The sequence below is a fragment of the Molossus molossus genome, unplaced genomic scaffold, assembly GCF_014108415.1.
Source record: "Molossus molossus isolate mMolMol1 unplaced genomic scaffold, mMolMol1.p scaffold_m16_p_14, whole genome shotgun sequence".
Lineage (NCBI taxonomy): Eukaryota > Metazoa > Chordata > Mammalia > Chiroptera > Molossidae > Molossus > Molossus molossus.
The window spans coordinates 78170588-78193504 of record NW_023425349.1 but is presented as its reverse complement, the minus strand read 5'-3'; the positions used below and the strand labels follow the sequence as shown (position 1 = coordinate 78193504).

Sequence of the window (22917 nt, the reverse complement as noted above, 5' to 3'; positions counted from 1 at the left end):
CAAATGCTTCTATTTCCTTACTCTCCATTTTACTTACATTCTTATAAGAAAACACAAAAATTATAGCAGAAAATCATTAAAGCCTTCAACATATATGAGAATATATTTACAATTTTTGCTATCATACCCTCAAGACAAATAAAATAGTTAAATTTTAGAATAGTTGTTTTCAAACATCTCTTAGCTACAGAATTCTTTGACCAAATGAAATCTTGTATAGAAGTTTACCATGTAAATCATATAAAGTAACACAGCTCTGACTGAAGTAGGTGAAGGGAGACCAATAGTACAATTTGATTTTTAAAAATCATAGCTATAGATTAACATGTTTTGCTTAAATTAATTCCCTTTTATCTACCGCTTTAATATTAAAATTGGCATTCCACAAATTATCAATTGTATTTTAGCACTGCAAAATAATAACTTCCTAAAAAACAAAACAGAAACATTACAAGTACAATCATATACAAGTAGTAGTAGTAAAAGTAATTACAAACAATAATAATCTTTATCATATAACCAAAAGAAATACCAGTCATGTACCAGTTATTGCCTTATGCAAGGTCAATTACCAATAAAATAGAGAAAAATCCTGAAAAAAATAAAAAGGTAAGATGCTAGTTATCATGTAAATACTTCAAGATCTACATATAAAAAGCTTTCTTGAAGATAAATTTTAGTCCCAATGTCATAAATTTCTATTTTGTTTCAAAATGATTATTCTACTATTTAATCTCTTTCACATGTAGATACCAACTTCTACAGTTTTCGCAATCACTAGCCAAGCCCTTCAGATCCACATATGGGCGGCCCCAACACTCTTTACACACTCATACCCCATTAGAATAACATAACCAAAACTCAGAAATCTTCCTATAAACATTATCATAATAATCAAATAAATGATGAACATAATGGAAGACTACATGGAATTATTATTTTTTTTGTGTCTCACCGTAGGACAAGGAGTGATGTATTTACTTTGAACCTCTATTACTAGTGTTTGATGTTACAATGTGTTTGCTGCTGCTACAATTCATAAGGGTATATGAGCTCATAGAGCTTTAAAGCAGAAAAGACCATCTATTTAAATCTTTTTGTTTCATAGATTAAGGATACTGAGGCCTAGAAGAGTTAATCTTTTGAAACTAACTCATTCTGAACTCTATGATTACTTGCAATAATGATACTTAACCATGTTTTTGTCTGACATGCTCAGTGGAGTTAGATGAGAACTAATGTTGACCAGTATTTCATTTCATAGAGAAGTTAACAGCACAGGAAGGTAACTGATTTTCTGAAGGCCACAAAAAGGCCAAGTGTCAAATGTTATGATGTTTTGAGCATCTGGCTCCCCTTATAACTTGGCAGTAAATCACCAATGATGGTGTCATAAAAATGAGTAAATAACTAAGTTGAAACTCAGTGGAGTACTAAACTTGGTGGTATCTTTTCAACTTGTATCTTTCTAAACACAGAATACCTTTAGGATGAACACTTTAATTACTTTAGGTATATTGTCTTTCAAAGTGCATATTCTCAAAATTATATACTTTAACTCACAAAGTAAATTTGTTAATATTTAAATCTGTTAAGTGTAATTAAACACAAAGGTTACGCAAATCACCTTACTTGTTACACTAAAGAAGTCAAAGATGCCTTTAAGAAATTATTCTTCTAGTCAATCTTTTGCTAAGGAAGTCCAGGTGGTTTTTTATTTTTTTTTCAATCACCTGTTCACTGAGTACAAAGGTTGAAACAAAGTGAAATGCAATCATATGACAGTTTTCTTTTTAATGGTGAAGAAACAGAATAGATTCCTTAGTACACCAGTCTCAGAGACATAAAAAAAGTAAAGGTAAGATCTTATATATATTTACAGGTTTGGTGGCTGTTGCTGAATTCTTTTATTTTTTTTTAAATTTTCTGTTTTTTAAAATATTTTTTATTTATTAATTTGTTTTTGTTACAGATGTTTCTCATTTTTCCCCCATTGACACCCTCCCCCCCATCCCCAGTTTGTTGTCTATGTTCATTGGTCATGCATACATGCATGTAAGTTCTGTGGTTTATCTCTTCCCCCCCAAACCCCCCTCCTCTGAGGCTTGTCAGTCTGTATCCCACCTACATGTCTCTGGGTTAATTTTGTTCTGTTGCTGAACTCTTTAAGAAGTCATATTTGTTTGTTAAGTCAGTACAAAAAATGATACCTTTACTAAGTGATCAAAGAGCAGTAAATATGATTATATTTTCACACTTGCTATTTTAGAGATATTAACTTTAGACTGACCTAAAAATCTTTCCAAAATAAAGTTATAATGTAATAAAAATTATTTTCTTTTTGAAAAAAGGTTTCATCTATCCAATCAAATTTATAAGACCTTTTTATTTTGAAATATGTTGATCACGGAGCATTCTCAAGTGACATTAACTTAAAACAAATTTGTAAAACAAAAAAAGACTGGCCACCAATAGGTAATTATTGAAATAGGGTGATAACTATTCTCCTTAGAGGATTTTCTTAACATTTTCCATTACAAAAGTTTTTAAACTGCAAAAGAACCTATAAAATGGTTAATTACAAGAGTGAAGTCAAATGTGAATTAACATCTTACTCCAAAATACACTGATTTTTGGCATAAATATCTAAAATATTTAATGGCAAAACTATATATACATTTAACAAAACCAAAATAATTGCAGCATTTTTTTACTTCATAGTATATAACAGTTATATAAAGCAAATAACCAAAAACTTCTCAGAAACTTGTACTTAAATACTGTACTAAGAACAACATTGTTTCTTTTTAGTATCTACCATTTCTTCTTGTGTAAAGCTTTTTTTCCTCTATGTAGCTTGTAGGCTATGTAAAAGGGCACTGAGTGTGTGAAACAATTAAAATAAACTGATATTCTATTTGTTTTCTATTTTTTAATCACTAAATTTAAACCCAAATTTCAAATTGAGAAAAAAATCCTATAGGGAGAAAAAGGTGGTAACTGTTTTCTCTTTCTTTCTTTCTTTCTTTTTTTTTTTAATCCTCACCCGAGGACATTTTTCAATATTTTTGTTCAGGTAGAGTGGGAGGGAGAGAGAAAGAAACATCAATATGAAAGGGACACATAGAGTGGTTGCCACCCACACAACCCAACCGGGGCCGGGGACAAACTGCAACCAAGGTATGTGCCCTTAGCGGGAACTGAACCCGGGTCTCTCCGGACCGCAGGCCCACACTCTAACCGCTAAGCCAAACCGGCCAGGGCGTAACTGTTTTCTCTTTCAATCAACTTTTTAAATGGGGTAAATTGACTCAAAAACACTTTCTTCATAATCTACTGGCTAGCTATTCTGCCACTCTGATTTCTTCAAGACAGCCAACAATGCGAACTATCGTTTATTCTCTCTAGACATTTATCCATTCAGTGTTTGGATGGTCAACCACCTCTCTCAATTTTTCCCTTCTCAAAACATACAAATATACAAAAAGCCCTATTGATCATGGGGCTCAATCAATGCATTTCACAGCTTTAAACCTAAATACTTTAGATTGTTGAATGCTTTCTTATATCGAATCTACCTTAAACTCAGAGTATATACTGCTTCTAATTTTTAAGTTTATCAAATAGAAATAAATAAATATTTCTTTTATAATTCTTATAATTTTATTTCCTTTAGCACACTGGAGAAAATAATTATTAATATTAAATAGATGATAAAGATAACAAATACAAGAGGATCCTACCGCTATTTCCACATAAGCTCACTGTCCTGCCTAACCTCCATTACCTTCTTCAGCTACTTCTATTCCATATCAACTCTTTACTTAAGTTCAGTTAATTTTCTTTGTAGCCTATTTGTTTCCTTTAATGATCTCTATCCTTTTTATTCCTGGAAAAAAAAAAAAATAGCACTTCTCCCTTACCCACATCTGTACCCTACCAGAGAAATCATAAGAACTTCACTGCACTGAGAAATACTGAAACAAGCCAATGAAGAGGCTGCACACATTCCTAGAGGCCACTAAACATGGGTAAAATATCTTTTATATGCAATTTAGGGATCCCTTTTGTGGGCAATGGTCTGGAATAAGTGATAACTTGAACTCATTTCTGACTCTAAAAGGGATTCTATTATAATCTCTATCCACGTTGTAATATCTAAGAGGAACACTGTCTTTTTCTAACAAATTTGATTTAACTATAGACAGGGAGAAAGTAGAAGGGTACTAAGTATAAATAGATAAACAAATTGAAGGCAAAGAGTAGATTAACTAGAATAGACTACTATCAAAATAACAAAAAGTATCTCATTGCTAATGAGGTAACAGACTTTAGTAAGTGAAACTGAGTCTTGCTCATTCTAAGTACTTCCTCCTCTAGTAGAATAAACATTCCCTTAAATATCATAAGTAACTAAATTGCAACATAAGCTAAGAAAAAGCTCAAAAGAAAAATAAGACTGGACTTCTAGAAAATCACTAAGGATGATACTAACAGGATATATTCATACATTTCAAACAGATCATCTGCCTACAGCATAGTTTAGTTGACTAAAAAAGAATGGATAAAAAGAAGAAACATGAATGTCATAAGTAAAATCACTAAACGAAAAGTAACTATTTAGCAAGAAGTTACTTAAATAAATGGCAACTTCTAGTAAAAGGTGGCATAGTGAATGTACCCATTAACTTTGACTCCTACCCCAAACCTAACTAAAATGTAAATAAAAGGTATATAAACTCACAAGAACAAAGAGAATGAAGGAGTGGGCAGCAGCAATGAAACCTAGAAACTGGAAGTTAATAGTTAAATGGAAACTGACTGGGAAAGCAAAAATGTTCCCGAGCCAGAAGAGTGGAACGCTGAGGAGCCACTTGATTTATACTGCAAAATGCCTTAAATGGCCCAGAAACTGGCAGCACCAGGTGTTCCGAAAGTAGAGAAGGAGGGGCTAAGACATAGTTGAAAGTCTTCCTCTCTGCCTCTGCCCAGTCCGGTAAAGCTCCTCTCCTACATGAACAGATTAAGGCTTTTTATCCACCCCCATCTGGGGAGAATAAAACAAGGGGAATATGTGCAGGAAGTACAGGTGAGTGCAGGATCCTAATGCCGAAAACAGGGAAAGTAAGTTAAGGTTTACATACTAATTATTGAGATAAACCCACCCTTTTCACAGTTCAGCTCTCAATATGCCAGCCACCTGGCCTTATCTGTTAGGCAAATTAGAAAAGTCATTTTTGGGAAACCATCTAGACCGAGAGAAAAGAGCTAAAGATAATAACACTTAGGGACTCCCCAAGAAAATAGTCCAGCAAGTTTTTTTACTCTATAGTAAGGTTTAAAGTCTGTAAGACCTACACAAATGCAGTATCCAATTAGCTTTGTTTCCCATTCTTATCTGTAAGTTCCAAACCAAATAAATATTAACAGATATATGAAGACAGAAAGTCTCTAATATAAAGAATACTGACCCCAAAAAAGCATAACAGGAAGACATAGAGGCTACTAAGGGGAAAAACAAAACAAAACATAAAAACAGAAGATACAAGACACAATAAGAAAAGATAACTTATGCCACACGATACCATTAAAGAAAAATTTCAGAGAACAAAAAGAGCTCTTAGAATCGAAAATGATGATTGGAAAAAGAAAACTTTAAAAATTCAAAGACAGCCCGGCCGGTATGGCTCAGTGGTTGAGCATTGACCCATGCACCAAGAGGTTGCCGGTTTGATTCCCAGGCAGGACACATGCCCAGGTTGTGGGCCCAATCCCTAGTGGGGGGCATGCAGGAGGCGGCCAATCAAGGTTCTCGCTCATCGATGTTTCTATCTATTATTTCCTATTTATAATTTCTATCCCTCTCTTCCTCTCTCTCTAAAATCAATAAAGGAAAAAAATTTAAAAAGAAAAGAATTTAAAGATAAAATTGAGGATATCTCCCAGAAAGTATAGTAAAAACATACAGAAATAAAATATGGGAGAGTTAAGATAAAGAATTAGAAAATCAGTCTAAGCGATCCAACACCAAATTAAAGCAGTTCTACGAAGAGTGGTGAGACTTAAAAAAAAAAAATGGAGAAGAAAATTATCAATGTTATCAATGAAATAATTCAGAAAATTTCCCAGAACTGAGGGACATAGCTTCTAGTTCAAAGCACCTACCAAGTACCCAGATTCATGAATGGAAACAGACTCTCACAAAGGTCCATGAAATTTCAGAATATTCATTTTAAAAGCTTTGAGGGTTAAGAAGAGGCAAGTTACATAAAAGAATAAAGAATTAGAATGGCAGAGCATCAAAGTTCTTGACAGTAATACTAGAAACTCAATAACAATGGGGCAATGCCATCAACATTTTTAGAGAAAATTATTTCCTATTTATAATTTTACTATAGCCAAATTATCTTTCAAGGTCTAAAGATATTTCCCACCTATAGATCTTCTCAGGAAGCTATTGTAGGAAACTCCATAAAAAAATTAAAAAATAAACAGGCAGTAATCTAACACAGAGCATTCTAGAACACGAGAATCCAGTAATAAAGACAAAAGGGAATCTGTGATACGGGTGCAGGGAGAGTGGAAGACAAGAGCTGTAGAGGGCCTCGTCTTCAGCTCCCCTGGATTACAGCACAGCAGTAGGCTCAGGGAGAGACTTTGTTAAACAGATGAAACAGACTAAATATCTAAAATGCGTAAACTATTGAGTGATTTGTTAAGGAAGAGTTTGGGTATAAACTTATAAAATAAAACTAAGCACATAAAAAAAAAACCAATATATTTAATTTAGCAAAAAATTGTGAGCAGCAACAGAAAAGTAATCCTGTTACATGGCTCAGTCATTAATAGCATTTATATATTTGTGATACACTGATACTCATCTAACCCAAATTATAAATAACTATGTTTCAAGAATGAAGTGACAGAAAGTATATATTTGATTTGTTAGAGATGAAGGTAGGAAGTGTTTGAAAGAGAGCTGAAGACTCTTAACCTCCCACACTTGTAGGTAAGTGGATAATACCAATAAAGAACACCTAAAATTAAAAAATCAAGAAGTAGCAATATAAGAATATACTACTCATTGACAGACAACAGTGTGGTAACTGTGGGAAGGAGCAGGTGGAAGATGGTGTAGGGGACATAAATGGTGATGAAAAAATAAAATAAAGAAAAAAAGAATATATTTAAACACATACACATAAGTATACATTCTTCTGGACATTATTTTCAATAGATCTAGGAACTAATGAGACACTAAAAAAAGTCAGTCTCCATAGGACCTTTCTAGTTTGTTAAGATTAGAGTGCAGGGATGGTGAAGGAACATGTAATTGTTTAACATTTTATATATTTTAATTTTAAAAAAGATATAAAAGGAGAAAAAAGGAAATCAAAATGTCTTCAATAATCTCTAAAAGTCTAGTCTCCTACTGACATGAAAATACTCTTTTTTCTATCAGGCCTACAATATGAAAACCACAAGCACACTGATCTTGTTTTGGCCCCTCTTCATGCTATTATTATCAGATGAAAGCCAGACTTCTAAAACAGTAAGTTTTTACAATCAAGATAGTTAAAATATTGTCAAAGGTACACTTTGAATACACCAAAGCAATAAAAGGAAAAAAAAATCCAAACCAAGCTATTAAACTAACTTTTTTTTTTTTAATCCTTACCAGAGGACATTTTTTCATTTTTTTTTTTTGTCCAGATAGAGCTGGGGGGGTGGACATCGACATGATAGGACTCACACAACCCAACCAGGGCCAGGGACAAACTGCAACCGAAGTAGGTGCCCTTAGCAGGAACTGAGCCTGGGTCTCCTGGACCGCAGGCTGACGCTCTAACCACTGAGCAACTGGCCAAGGCTAAAAGTAACTCTTTAGTTAACTGTATATATTCAAAAGCTGTGATCTCTAAGCCAGATTCTGAATTGACAAAAGCACTCTTAATTTTTTAAAATGGAGTTCCTTAAAAGTGAATTAAAGAAAAAAACCTGTAGACCGGCCAGTGTAGCTCAGTGGATTGAGAGTCCTCCCATGGACTGAGAGGCCCCAGTTCACTTCAGGGTCAGGGCATATGCCTGGGTTGGGGGCTGGATCCCCAGTAGGGGGTGTGCAGAAGGCAGCCAATTGATGTTTCTCTCACTTCAATGTTTCTCCCTCTCTCTCCCTTTCTCTCTCTGTAAAAAATCAATAAAAATCATCTTAAAAAATATTTTTTAAAAAAATCTGTAAATTCTCACTATAAAATCAGAGATTAGTTTTAAGCCATAAAAACCACATTTAAAATGTAGGAAAATTTAAATTATGTTTATGAGAAAAATTGATTGTTGTTACATTATTATTGGGGGACATTTCAATGACAAAAACAATCTAAGTAAGAACTGTTTTTTTGATCTATATCCACATAAGGAAAGCAATTCTTCATGTTATCTGGCTCTTTAAATTCAAAATGACTCAATTTCTGTTATAAGATAAATATTTATATTTAAATATTTAAAATTGTATGGCTCAATTTGTTATATTTTCTTTTAAAACACTAGACTTTGAGCTATTAAGCATCTAAAGTTATATATTAAATATTATTTCCTAACTACTAGGTCTAGGTGCAGTGTTGATAGCTCTGATATATTTTTTTTAATTACACATTTTAAACTATATATGGTGTCAGATAGGTACTACAGTTAGACTGATCATTTCATAAGTTATATAAATTTCTAATCACCAAGTAGTATACCTGAAACTAATATAACATTGTGTATCAACTGTAATTTTAAAATATTAAAAAATAAAATACCAGATTTTTAAAAAATTACATAAAGTAATTTCATTTTAAATGTCAATCCTTCACATTGAAATACTAAATAAGTTAACTGAATTATTATTTTAGTTAACTGAGTTATTATTCACCATGTATTTCCACATATACAAATGGGAATATACCAACAGTCTTTCTTTCTGTAATGATCATATAACAGAAGACACCTGTATGACAAACTAGGATCTCTCTGCTCAATTATATGTATCAGAATTTCTTTAATCTTCAGTATTTCACCTCAATAAAGAAGGAAAAGCATTTGCTTGTCCTTTTTCAAACTATAATATGAAAAGATTAGACAGATTTTTTTCTAAACTATTTCCTTCCATGTTTATTTGCTGGGATATAAAATTTTGAAAATTCTGTTAATATTTTTTTGATTGACACATTTCTAATTTTTTTCTTTTTTAGGAACTCAAATGTAATTTCACTAGAAAGAATTATTCTTTGATTCCAGCTGATATCAATGAACATGTTACTATACTTGATCTCAGTTATAACCAAATTACTCTGAATATTATGGACACAAGTATTCTACAGATGTATTCTTTCCTCACTGAGCTCTATTTGATAGAAAACAATGTCATTATCTTACATAATAATAGTTTTGGTAACCTCTCCAATCTAAAAATTTTAAATATCTGTAGAAACTCCATCTACATAATTCAAAAGGGTGCATTTACAGGCTTAAATAAACTAAAAGAGTTATATCTCTGCCAAAACAAAATATTACAACTGAATCCTGATATATTTGTGCCTCTTAAAAACCTGAAACTTCTGAATCTGCAAGGCAATTTGATAAACTATTTTGATGTACCACAAGTGTCTCGTCTGGAATCAATCATTTTATATGGAAATCCATGGAACTGCTCTTGTCGTCTATTGAATTTGCAGAATTGGTTAAATGCATCAAATGTGATACTAGGTAAGCTATCATTATTTAAATTAATCAAAACTAAAATGTGATTGATTTTGGTTGTTTTACCTCAGAAAAGTTTCCCATTTCATTTTCAAAGAAAAAAACAAACAGATTTTCACCCCAATCTTAATCATGACATCTTTGCCAACACAAACTAAACAATATATAGATACTGCACTTAAACTACATTTATAAAATAACTTTATAAACAGAATGCGTATCTTTCCCTTCTTTTGCTAGGCAATATAAGTTTCTTACAGTATCTAATAATGACATGTCAAAAAATTCAGGATTAAAATAATTACATAATGTTGTTAACCACAATTTTTTTCCATAATTAATTATAATTTCTTTCTTATTTACTAGAAAATGAGAATATCACCATGTGCAGCTACCCAGATAACATGAAGGGCTACAGTATCAAAACAGTACCTTATAAGGAAGAATGCTACTCAAAGTTTCCTTCACCTATAATTGACAACCTTCATATTAATTTTCTGTCAATTAGCAATTCGACATTTAATAGCTCTTTGAACAACTTAACAAGAAATTCAGGTAATGTACTGATACTGAATATTAATATTGCTGAAGATAGCATGCTAAATAAACTAAGGTAGTTCTCTTTTTTTATTGCTGACGATAGCATGCTAAATAAACTAAGGTAGTTCTCTCTCTTTTTTTTTAATCCTCACCCAAGGATATTTTTCCATTGCTTTTTAGATAGTGGAAGTGAGAGAGGAAGAGGGAGAGAAAGAAAAAACATCAATGTGATAGAGACACATTGATTGGTTGCCTCCCACACGACCCCCACTAGGGCCAGGGATCAAACCTGCAACCCAGGTATGTGCCCTTAACCAGGAATCAAATCCATGACCCTTCCATCCTTGGGCTTATGCTCTAACCACTGAGTCAAACCAGCCAGGGCGGTAGTTATTTTTCTGTATTTTAAGTTACTAGAGTCAAGTAAAAGTATCATTCGTCATATCAACAAAAAAGTTATAAGATACTGGGTTTCCAAACTAGGCTTTGCTGGTTTCCAGTCAAATGCCACTAGGCACGTTATTTAACTTCTCTTAGCCTTCATTTTAACTAGTCAAGTCATAATTCTTAAAAGGTATAAATCAATAATGTTTCCAGGTAATGGATAAACAATCCCTGCAAAGACAGGTGTAATTTAGAAAAAAGGTATTGTTTCACCACTGTATGAAATGCCTTTATATTGCAGTTTTATTAACTTTTGCTTAAAGAAAATTATAATGAACATTCATTTTTAATACCAATATTGGTGAGTTATTAAGATATGTACATTTTTTTTTTGTCAATTAACAGATTATCTCCCCTCTCTCCCTCTCTTACTCTCCACCCCCCCTCTCTTTATCCACTTAAGATCATGGACGTCTTGGAAAAAGCTGGGCTTTTCTTGTTGGTGTTGTACTGACTGTAATGATGACTTCACTCCTCATTTTCATTGCTATCAAATGCCCAATATGGTATAATTTTCTGCTTAGTTACAATCACCATCGCCTGGAAGAACATGAAGCAGAAACCTATGAAGATGGTTTTATTGAAAATCCAAGTTCTCTTTCACAGATACCAGATACAAACTCTGAAGATACTACAGTAATATTTGAACAACTACATTCATTTGTAGTAGATGATGATGGGTTTATTGAAGACAAATATATAGATACTAATGAATTATGTGAAGAAAATTAACTTCTTTCAAGGTTTGATTCTTTTAAAAATGTTATCAGTTCTCTCACAGTTTAGACATGGAGATTTTCATATATGACATACCAAACTATAGCTAGTAGACCTTCATATTCATTACAACACACATCAATATCATAAAATCAGGTTTTTCTTATTGGTATTCAAAAAGTTAGTCCAAATACAGTAACTGACATTCCTTGGTAGCTAATAATTACAATATTAGCATTACTATTCTCAGCAGTATTCAGGAAACCATACATTCTAGTAAAGAAAATGCCTAAAGTAAGTTACTCATTCATTCAATGAACTGATTCTCATATTAGCTCAGATGTTTGATATAATACATATACATTATATTAAAGTTTCACTGATGGGAATCAGTAGAAAAATAAAGATTGTGGATTTACATCATGAATCAGAGTAAGGAACAAAGAGAGATAACTTAAACTTACAATACACTTGGACTGATTTTTTTATGCTCATAGAATGAATTCATGAAATTGGAAAACATTTTTTTAAATGCTTCTTGAATTAGCACAATAAATTTCCTGAAACTTTAGTAGCCATTTAAAGCACAGTACAATTTCAAGCACAATCCCTAATAAGTTACTACTGATTCAGGTTAAAAAGAAAGACTGTCACCACAGTGCTGGCTTATGAACCATATGATGGCTTCCAAAGTGGATATCACAATTATCTACAAATTATCTGTAAATCTCTTTGGCAGATTTTCATTCAAATGAGTCTGTCCTGGGGCTGAGAAATCTTTAGCTGTTCCATGAATAGCTGTTTGAAATCCACAACATGGAGGAATATCGCCCAATTTGTTTTCTAGAACATTAATTTGGCACAGAGACATTCAGAAGTATTTACAGGGGGGAAAAAAGACACATGGTCAAATTACTATGGCATTACTACAGGAAATACTGGGTTTAAACAAAGTGAAAAAAATTTCTTTACTATAGCACTCGTCTGAAACTTTACTAAGCTAAACTGCTCTCTCTCTCCTCTTCAAAAGCAAAGAACCAAGAATTTTCCAACCTTGCTTGATGACAAAAATCCTTTCTTTGAGGTATGTCTGCTAAGAGGTCATAGCACAATAGGAGCCTGAAGAACACAGTTTGAAAACACTGGCCTTGTGACTATTGTAGGAAGAGTCTAAAATGAATTATTTGTCAATTCCTTATAATCAACTAGCTATAAATATAATTTTATTAACTTAATGCAAAGAGTAGCATTAAAAACTGTAACAAAATCTATCATATGGGAAGGTTAAATGTATTTATTTATATCATTTACAGAAAAATATCTCTAAAACACTGAAATATATTCATAGGTGAAATGATGTTTTAGATTTTCTTCTTAATACAGAAAAGGGAATAATGTCTATAGGTGTGGATGGAGCAACACTGGTTATTAACTGATGATGGAGCTGGGACATGGGTACATAGGACTATAGTATATTATTTTATTTTTGTTCAAATTTCTCTATAACACATTTTTTAAAATGTATTTATACTTGGTAATTTCTTAGAAAAAAAGAGATTACAAATAATGTAGATGCAAGTTACATTCTACCTAATTGTCATTTTGAAGGTTATATCAATACATAAATTCAGTTCAAATGTCTACGTGGAAAACAAAAACTGTTTAGGATGGTACACCCTGTGAAATAAAAAAATAAACTCATTTATCATGCATATTTGCTTGTATTTATCAAAATGTTTTCAATATTCAATGAAGCATATAAATCCTTTACACGTAATATTTCCTAATAGATATTATCAATTATACTTCATTGTTTCCATCTCAATTACAAGATAATAGAAACATGAGGCTCTTTTTCTAATAATCTATCATTTTACCAAAATATAATTTCATAATTATAGAGGCAAATATTAATATTTGAGAAATAGAGTAAAATGAAACATAATTATGAATCAGCAAAGACTACATTAGCCTCTTATAAATTAATATTGGGTAGTCAATAAAGATCTGACTAAACAAAAATAAATAAATGGGCTTAAAATTATAATTACATGTTTTCAATTATAAGAGAAAGGGAGAGGGAGAGAGAGAAACATTAATGAGAGAGAACATCGATTGGCCGCCTCCTGCATGCCCCCACTGGGGATCTGGCCCACAACCTGGGCATGAGTCATGACCAGGAATTAAACTGGCGACCTCCTGGTGCACGCATGGGTTGATGCTGAACCACTGAGCTACACTAGCCGGGCTTATAATTACATATGTTTTTAAAAGATAACTGATTTTGACTAATACCAAACTAGAAAAGTATGTATATGTATGTGTATGTGTGTGTGTGTGTGTGTGTGTGTGTATATATATCTCAGAAGTTAAAGAAAATCTTTAGTTCATGCAGCTGTGTGAAACTGAATTAAAGCCAGGTGTCTAAGAACTATAGTAACATATCAAGGCTATATATTATAACATGAATAGGTGTTCTGTGATAAACCAGATGGTCATACCACACTAAATGATGGCACTAAAATAGAAGAAATAAAAATATAATTTTTTTATACAAGGTATGGCATTTCCTGCTCCCTTTGAATGAGAAGTATCAAGGTAGATCTTTGTGCTTTGAGATTTTGGTTATCTTCTTAAGACATAAAACAAATCTATCCTCCTGCTGCACATAAAAGTAAACTTCAGCCCTGGCCAGTTTGGCTCAGCAATTAGAGCATCGGCCTGTGGTCCAGAGAGACCTGGCTTCAGTTTCCGCTAAGGGCACGAACCTCAATTGCAGTCTGTCCCCGGCCCTGGTTGGGTCATGCGGGAGGCAGCCACTCGATGTGTTCCTTTCACGTCGATATTTCTCTCTCTCTTCCTCTCTCTTCCTCCCACTCTATCTGAACAAAAAGTGGAAAAATGTCCTCAGGTGAGAATTAAAAAAAAAAAAAAGTAAACTTCATAAAAATAACTTTTGTTCTTAATTTAAATTTCTCCTTAAAAGGGTGAAGAGAACCTATTCACTCAGCCTCAATTACAAACTATAGATATTAAATTTTGAAACTGCTGACATTTTCAGCACAAACTATCATGTTTTAAGAACACTTTTCAACTAAATGAACCAAATAGAAATAAAAATCTATGATATTATGAAACTTATAATGTGTGATTTATCATTTAGGATGAAATATCTATGAAACATGTACTTATAATATTTATAAATCTGACCTGGGTATTGTATAACTTTGTGGATAAATGAAACAAATGAGGACCTAAATGTTGTCAATGCTATAAGGTCTTCAACAGGCTATAGCTTATTATTTCTTATTCTTTAGATACCTAGAAGAGTATTTTACATACAGTAAACAATAAATATTTGCATTAAATACTTTAAAACCAGAACAGCAATAATGAAGAGGGATGTTTTCATGTCAGAGGTTGGTCACCATGAATATGGAATTTTTTTTTAAAGGGGAAGAGACTTCCAGTGTATGTAATTTTTAAGATAGCACTTTATAGTAGTATCAAATAATAGATGGGAAAAAAGAGATTTCTTTGTTTTTGATCAACAATAATCATATTTATCTTCCAAATGTTTTATTATTATATTTTAACATCCCAGTCTTTATCAACTATTTACTGTACATGCTGAGGTAATATGGCAGTATATTTGGTATTAGAGAATTTTGGTAAGTTTAGTTAATTATTATCTTTGCTCTCAAAGAGATTATTCTAGATATATTTTGGGGACAAAACGTATGAGGTATATGTATGTACAAATAGTTAATCTCCTATGTTTGTACTGTTTTATACAACATTTAATTAAGGTAAAAAAGCAGATGAATAAAATTACATTAACCATTGCTATTGTCTGAATATTTGCATCTCTCCATAATTTATGTAAAAATCCTAAACCCCAAAGGTAAAAGTATTGGTAGGGCCTTTGGGAGGTAATTAGGTCATAAGGATAGAGCTCTCATCATCAATGAGATTAGAGCCCTTATAAAAGAGGTCCCACAGAGCTCCCTTCCACCTGTGATGACACAGCAAGAAGGCACCAGGTATAAGCCAGGAAGATGGCCTTCACCAGAAAGAAAACAAACTGGTGTCCTGATCTCGGACTCCTCAGCCTCCAGAACTGTGAACAATAAACTCCTGTTGTTTATAAGATACCCAGTCTTTGATACTTTGTTACAGCAGCCCGCATGGACATCTACTTATTATTTTGTAGGTATTACTGTCACTGCCACTGTTACCTTGGTATTTGATATTTAACCAGGTTATTTATAAAGATGCACATATAATCTAAACCTATGATATGCACTAACTATTAATTATCAATTAATAATTGAATAATTTATGAGATCTATTAGACTGGGGCTTAAATCTCACAATTCAAATTAGTTAAAAGCCCAGATTAAAATTACAAATGGTAGAGATGAAGATGTTCTGATCCATCTTAGATTTTTAAACTCCTAGAAGGAGAAATTTTATTTATCTAATATATAAAGTACATTTATTTGGGCAGAATTTGGATTTGGGTACTTAATAGTACATAAAGATGTATAAACAATAATTTGTATGGCAAATATTCAACTTTTTAAACTAAAAAAATGAAACAGCAAAACAAAAAATTTGTAAGAAAATAATAAACTCAGAAGTTTAACTACTGAATACAGCTCACTTATGTTTTATTTCTAAATATATTATACTTACGCTTGTCTTTCAGTAAATATGATATCCATACTTTGTGTTTCTCGATCATTTTGAGCTTTAAGCTAAATAAAGAGTTAACACAGAAGTGAGCAATAAGAAATTGCCATTTAAACCAAACTAGTTCTTTAAAGGTTATTCTGGTTGTGAATCAACTGAGAGATTATTATAATAATCCTAATGCTGCATGCAAAATTTAAAACATATATAGTGTGTGGTTCAATTAACAAATCACCATACCAGATTTTTAAAATCTCTTTTTCACAAGCATGGTAGTTTCAAATCAAAAGTATTCATTTTGTCAAATATTCCAATGTAAACCTAATTTATGTAAACAAAATTTCAAGAATTTATTGGTATTTAATAGTCGATTAATAGCATGTTATTTAGACCCAATGCACATTTTACTCTTAAATAATTCAGGATTTTACCTGAGCATGCCTAACTGATTCTACCTATGCATTTTCAACCTAGAAGTTGGACCTAGCCCAAATAACTCACAAAACACATAAAAAAGTTTTTACTTTTTATATTTTGGTATTAAAAATAGTTTTCAAATTGGGAATTCTCCTGTGTTTTAAAAGCCAAGAATAATTTCATTATCATGCTTTTAGAATCCCAATTTAGAAAAGAGCCATTTTATAAATTCTATGCTTTCATATAACTTATTTTATAAATAAATGATGTTATGTAAGTTATGAATTTTATGTTATTTTCATCCAAGCACTTATAATCAAAATAAGCTAGCTGCTAACATCTCATTTACTAATCAAAAGTAGTATTATGTCTGTCATCATATAACTGTTTGTTTTTCTCCATTTCTTATAAAACTCTGTACAGGTGCCATAGTATGTGCATTGAGTACTCAGCTCCATTTGTTTAAATATTAAACCAGATTGCAAACTAATGTATATACAAAGAAATGTGGATGTGACTCCATAACTAATGCTAAGTGCAGGACCAGTTCAAAAATAGCTTTTTGGAAGACACTAAAGTCTCCACATAGGAGAACTAATGAACAGGAAAAAAAAAAAAAAAAAAAAAGCACAACTAAGGGAACTCATTTATAATAGTGGTATTTAGGATCAGGACTATCTCTAAGGTCCATAAGGTTTTATCAAACTATTTCTAGCTATAAATGCTTTGTTTTGGAGGTTATTACCTATGCCAATCTACTGCTTATAAGTTTTCTTACCATGTTGTAATCATTCATTACTTCTTCCATTTCAATATTGGTATTAAGTTTATCTACCAACTAAAATAAAAAATACAAAAAACAACAACAATCTATTAGTGTATACATTTTCTCTATAATCTATAATATAGGTATTTAACTTAGAAATAATAATCATTTAAGTATTAATATTTCCAACTATTTTATTTTCTAAAATAAAAACCAATATTGAGCTACCTAAGAATATACTGTGCATATGATCAATCAATAAACTATATTTTTAAGAATATAAAAAAGTGAGCAATAATAACATACTAGTGTTCCTGCAGACTGTAGTTCAAAAAGCTTTGCTTGTTCTAAGGAGATGTCTGAGCTTATAAAGAAGGGTCCAGAGAGGACAAAAGTTTAGAGAATATTTCTCTTTCCCTGCCTCCCCCAGCCCTTTCTCCCTCCTTCCCCACTCCCCCCCAGGGAGATGGATGTTAACAGATTTATAAATTTATACCATTAAAAATGTAGAATCTTTTTTTAATTGTTTTTAAAGATAGAGAGAAAGGGAGAGAGGAAGTAAGATGGAGAGAGTGAGAGAGAGAGAGAGAGCGCGCACGCAAGAGCATAACATTGATTTGTTATTCCACTGGTTGATTTTTGTATGTGCCCTGACCAGAAATCAAACCCGCAACTTTGGCATTTCAGGATGACACTCTAACCAACTGAGCCTACCCAGCCAGGGCCACAACACTTTAATCTCTACACTTTGTATAGTTTTAGTCTTTTACAATATGCATGTATTTATGTTTTATTTGGTATTTAAAATAACACATTTTTTAAAGTGGTAAAAAGCAATGAAAATATTCAAAGAAAATCTCTATGGAAAAGCAAATACCATGTTGTAGTCTGCTAGTTGTCCTTGAAACTCTTTGATTTCAACAGCTAAAGTCTCAGCTCTGAAAGCATAAAATAAATACACTCATAAATACATAAGTAAGCAAATAAACATTACAAACAAATTCAGTACTAACTCCTAAAATATATCACATTAAATGTTCCTAATAAAAAATATCTTGCATATTTTAACTGCAAAATTACTCACCTCTTTTCATATGACAAATATACTGAATTCTCTTGATTGTACATTTCTATTTCTTTCTGAAGTTTATTAATTTCTGTTGTAAGTTCATTTATTTTACTTCTAAATGAAAAGAAATAAGTCAGCACTACTTCTAACAAAAAAAGACTTTCTAGTCAAACAAAACAAACTTTTCATAAATGTGTAACGATAATATAAATGGTTTTGTGAAATTTCACTTAAAAATAACTTAAGTGGCTTATTTGATTAAGAATGAGGTATATCCCAACTGATAAAAAGCTGACATAGACTCTCTAATCATTAAGAAAGATGACTTAAGATCAGAATGAAAACCTAGTCAAGCTGGTATAAGCTACAGACAGATGCCTAATTATCACCTTCGCAGCTCCTGTTACCCTCTAGGACAGGGTGCCTCGAATGACATTACTGACAGTCTATAGGTCACTGAATAATACTCTGGCTGAGGGTGGGGGGGACTACCCTATGCACTGTAGGATGTTTAACAGCATTCCTATTCTGGATGCCAGTAGCATATCCTCCGAACCCGTTATGACAACAAAAAATCAGTCTAAATATTGCCAAATGTTCTGAGGAGCAAAATCACCACCAGCTGAAAACTGCTCTAGAGTCAAACACAAATAGCTAGAACTACTACTCCTTGATGCAGAACCACAAATCCTGGAGAAGAGAGGCAATGATGACAAATAGCTCCATTTTGTTTTCTTCTTTTGATTAGAAAGTGGCTGGATATCAAGAGATGCTATACAACAATGTCCTCACTATATTTCTCATTGCTGTTAGCTTCAAGGATAGATGGGGAAAACCTATACTTTTCTTTATTGACTTCTAGAAGTTTGAGAATCAGAAAAATGCAGGTAATTGAGAAACAAAAGACTAAAAAGAAAAATGAACTTTTAGGACACAATAGAAGGAAGGATTAGGTGAAGTGAAAAGTACAGAGAAAGAAGATATTGATGAGGAGCCAAGAAGAAAATTAAGTAAAATGAAGAAACTGAGTAAGACATCTGGGTAGAGAAAAGAGTAGGTAGAAAGTAAGAAAAAAGTTCTTAATTTAGGGGTACAAAAAGATATATAACAAAGCTTATAAAGTCATTAAAATTAGGCCACATTTGTAGCAATCGACCAAATATATACTTAGGTAAAACTCTGCATTAATTAATTAATGTTCATAAATAAATATATACATATTCTCTTTCTTATTAGATATAATTGTGACATTTCAATAGTATGAATAATATATTTCAGGACAATTAGTGAAAAAAAGCATAAAAGGTTATTTTTTATCATTAGAGATTTTAAAAGTGAACTTGAAAAATATAGCTTACAAGCAAATATATAAAATTTAAAATCTCAGTCTAATTGCATTAAATGTCTATTCTGTAGTACAGCCAAATTAAGCAAAAATTGTTAAAATACAAAATAATTCTTATAAATCAACAGATACCTAGTTATCTTAATAAGTACCACAGTTAAAACTTCATGATCATGCACAGAATAAAACATGTTTGCTTAACATACCGAAGAAGCCCAAGATAATAAGATTTGTCTAAAATTTGCCTCTGGGGACCTACAAAAAAATTTTAAGTATTAGTGTTCAGTTTGGAAATGCCACCAAAATAGCAAATCAAAAGCACAAACAGAATTACACTACACAATTATCTGACAGTCCTCATGAATGTCCCAATAAATCTGATAATCAAGAATCATTGAAATGAAAATGAGAATATCTGAATATCATGATTAATAGCAACTTGAATTAAGGTCACACAGATGGAATTAGAAGTGGGGCTATTAAGACAGACTCTACAGATCAGGTTGACTCAATGGAAACTTTCTGCAACAATGAAAATATTGTATATCAGTACTGTCCAATAAATGAATTACATGGGGTTACTGAGCACTTGAAATGTGGCTGGTGCTATCAGAAAACTGAAGTTTTATTTTACTTAATTTACATTTAAAAAGCTACATGTAGCTATTGGCTATTATAATGGACAGTGCAGATGTAGACTGTGAATTTCTCAATGCAAGTAAGAGAGTTTTTCAAAATTTGTTTCAGACTTTTTTTTTTTATAAACATGATCTTATATTTCAGTAGGATTAAGAAAGTACTCCTAGGTTAAATGTCCCAAATCTTGAGACAGATGGAGTGCCAAGCAAGGTGTGAGAGGTAAGGCTAGGGAGGTCTAAGCTGAGGAGAGGGAGAGGGTGTTTTATTAGAATGGGAAATGGGGCACTAGAATAGGCAAGAACAAAAGTCACAACAGATAGTGGTACATAGTGGTAACAATCAATACTCTTTCATGTAAGGCTTTGAAGTATATTGGTAGAAACTGACTAAATTATATTGATTCTGTTTCAAAGGAGAAATTAATAAAGTATAAATATTTACTGAATTCCTTATAGAATTTCAGTATGTTTCTACCTTTAATGTTTAATAAGTAATATTAAACACATAAACATTTCCATGAATAGTTTTAAAGACCAAACAAGTATATAATTTTTACTCATTTTTTTCACAGTATGGATAATTAACCAAGCATTTCTAAATAATCTAATGATTTTTAATATTTTGTGAGCTAAGTATATTATAATACCAGTAAGAAGATTAAGTCTCCTGAAAGGCATGACATACTATATTATAAAATATAGTATATCTTATAATTAATTTTGTACCAGTAAAATATCTTCATTTGTCTGGTAAGTCATTTGTCACAAATACAGAAAATAAAACAATTATGAAACAGTTCACCATGCTTTGATTTATATGTATATACAGATCAATTATTTGAATCATAACATACAGGGTACTGTTATGCCTTTCTAAACACACACAGAGAAGCATGAGAGATGTGGTATAAATCTGTGTTAGCCTCATTTTCTTACATATTATAATGCAGTACTAATTATTAGAAAAACAATACTTCTTGACTCAATTCTAATAAATACACAAATATCTTAATAGTGTAATTTTGATATAGCAATAATAAAAAGTATTTCAGAATATTTCCATACAGTTCTAGAAATCTAATTTTCATTCTTGAGTGTTTTCTTCAAATTATTTCAAATTTCTTGAATTTGTAGCAAACCTCCATGTTCAGAAAAATGATCAAAATATCTCAAATATGCATATACCTCTCTAGTTCAAATGCATTTTCACATTCATTCTCATATTTAACCCTTAAAACAGTTTTGCGAATTAAGGAATAAGAACTGAGTAAAACACCCCCTTTCATTCTGTAATTCAATTTAGTAATATGGTACTGTAATATCTCTTACACAAAATATACTCATCTTCTTAAAATAGATACCTTTAATCCCAGTTTTCATTCCACTCAAACCTTGTTGTGTTACAGGACGATCTGCCACTTTAATTTGAGAAGACAGAACTCCTCCTGTCCCTATGAAACCACCACGAGAGCCTGGTCTTGCTGTTCCAGGAGGCATCTAAATAACAAACAATATTTCAATTTTAATAAGCCTGAAAAACACTGTACTTCTACTATTGTTAAGACCACAACGAGAATATTTTAAAAAACTGATTCAACATGATCTGTAAAATATTCCTGTATTTTTTTTTTTTTTTCAGATAGAGCGTGAGGGAGAGAGGGAGGAAGAGAGAGAGAGAAACATGGATGTGAGACAGACACATCGAGTGGTTGCCACCCACATGACCCCAACTGGGGCTGGGGACAAACTGCAATTGAGGTATGTGCCCTTAGTGGAAACTGAACCTGGGACTCTCTGGTCCCCAGGCTGATGCTCTAATTGCTGAGCCAAACCGGCCAGGGCTCCTGTATTTTTAATATCAGAAATACAAAATAGTATTAAATAAATTCTTTAAATTTTAAAATTATATCTGTAGACTTTATAATACTCCAAAACTGAAAAGGAGTCAAATATCCACATATTTTTCCTTATACAACCATAGAACATGGTTAAATAAGTTGTAGTATATAACAATAGTTTCGAAAACAGTGTTTATAATTTCATTTTGTAAAACAAAAAGTCCAGAGGATTATATTAAAAAGTCCAGAGGATTAAAAATAGTAACACTTATCTCTATATCATTATATTATAGTTCACTTTTATTTTGTCATTTATATAACTTGGTGTTTTCAGCATTATTATGGTAAGTAAATATTACCTTTAAAATCAGAAAAATATTTCATTTTGAAAAAATATTAGATATCATTCCATCACAAGAAAGCCATGTAAGTATTAAAGGGCTTACATCACCAGCAAGCATTCATAGTATTACTTTAGGTCAACAGAACCCAAGATAACATTATCCACCCTGAGACTCCTTTCTTGTCAGTTCATATAGTATATACAGGCATGGGAAGTTGTAAAAGATAACCTGAAACTGTTCCAAGAGATCCTTTTATCCTACTTTTCCACTTTTCTCCACCCATTCCCCTTCTCGCAATTTCCAAATTGTAAAGTAGTGCATTAAATTAAATATGTAGTAGAAATTTTATTTTTTTAAATTTAT

General features: G+C 31.9%; 2 protein-coding genes across 3 annotated transcripts in view; one reads left to right on the top strand and one right to left on the bottom strand.

Moving 5' to 3' along the window:
- Nucleotides 1–22917, bottom strand: part of IFT74 (intraflagellar transport 74) — a 106481-nt gene that overhangs the window by 69743 nt on the left and 13821 nt on the right. Inside the window, exons 3-8 of one of the 2 annotated variants that reach the window (XM_036261026.1) lie at nt 21734–21869; nt 19941–19989; nt 18405–18503; nt 18198–18258; nt 17333–17392; nt 16141–16202 (exon numbers count right to left, since the gene is read on the bottom strand). In XM_036261026.1, the coding sequence (XP_036116919.1) occupies nt 16141–16202; nt 17333–17392; nt 18198–18258; nt 18405–18503; nt 19941–19989; nt 21734–21869 (467 nt within the window). The remainder of the gene's footprint in view (nt 1–16140; nt 16203–17332; nt 17393–18197; nt 18259–18404; nt 18504–19940; nt 19990–21733; nt 21870–22917) is intronic. The other variant, XM_036261027.1, reaches the window with a different exon arrangement.
- On the top strand, nt 1757–11457 carry LRRC19 (leucine rich repeat containing 19). Its single transcript, XM_036261030.1, has 5 exons — nt 1757–1858; nt 7463–7552; nt 9234–9747; nt 10108–10296; nt 11129–11457. Exons 2-5 carry the CDS (start codon nt 7472–7474, stop codon nt 11455–11457), a joined length of 1113 nt encoding a protein of 370 aa, XP_036116923.1. The 5' UTR covers nt 1757–1858; nt 7463–7471.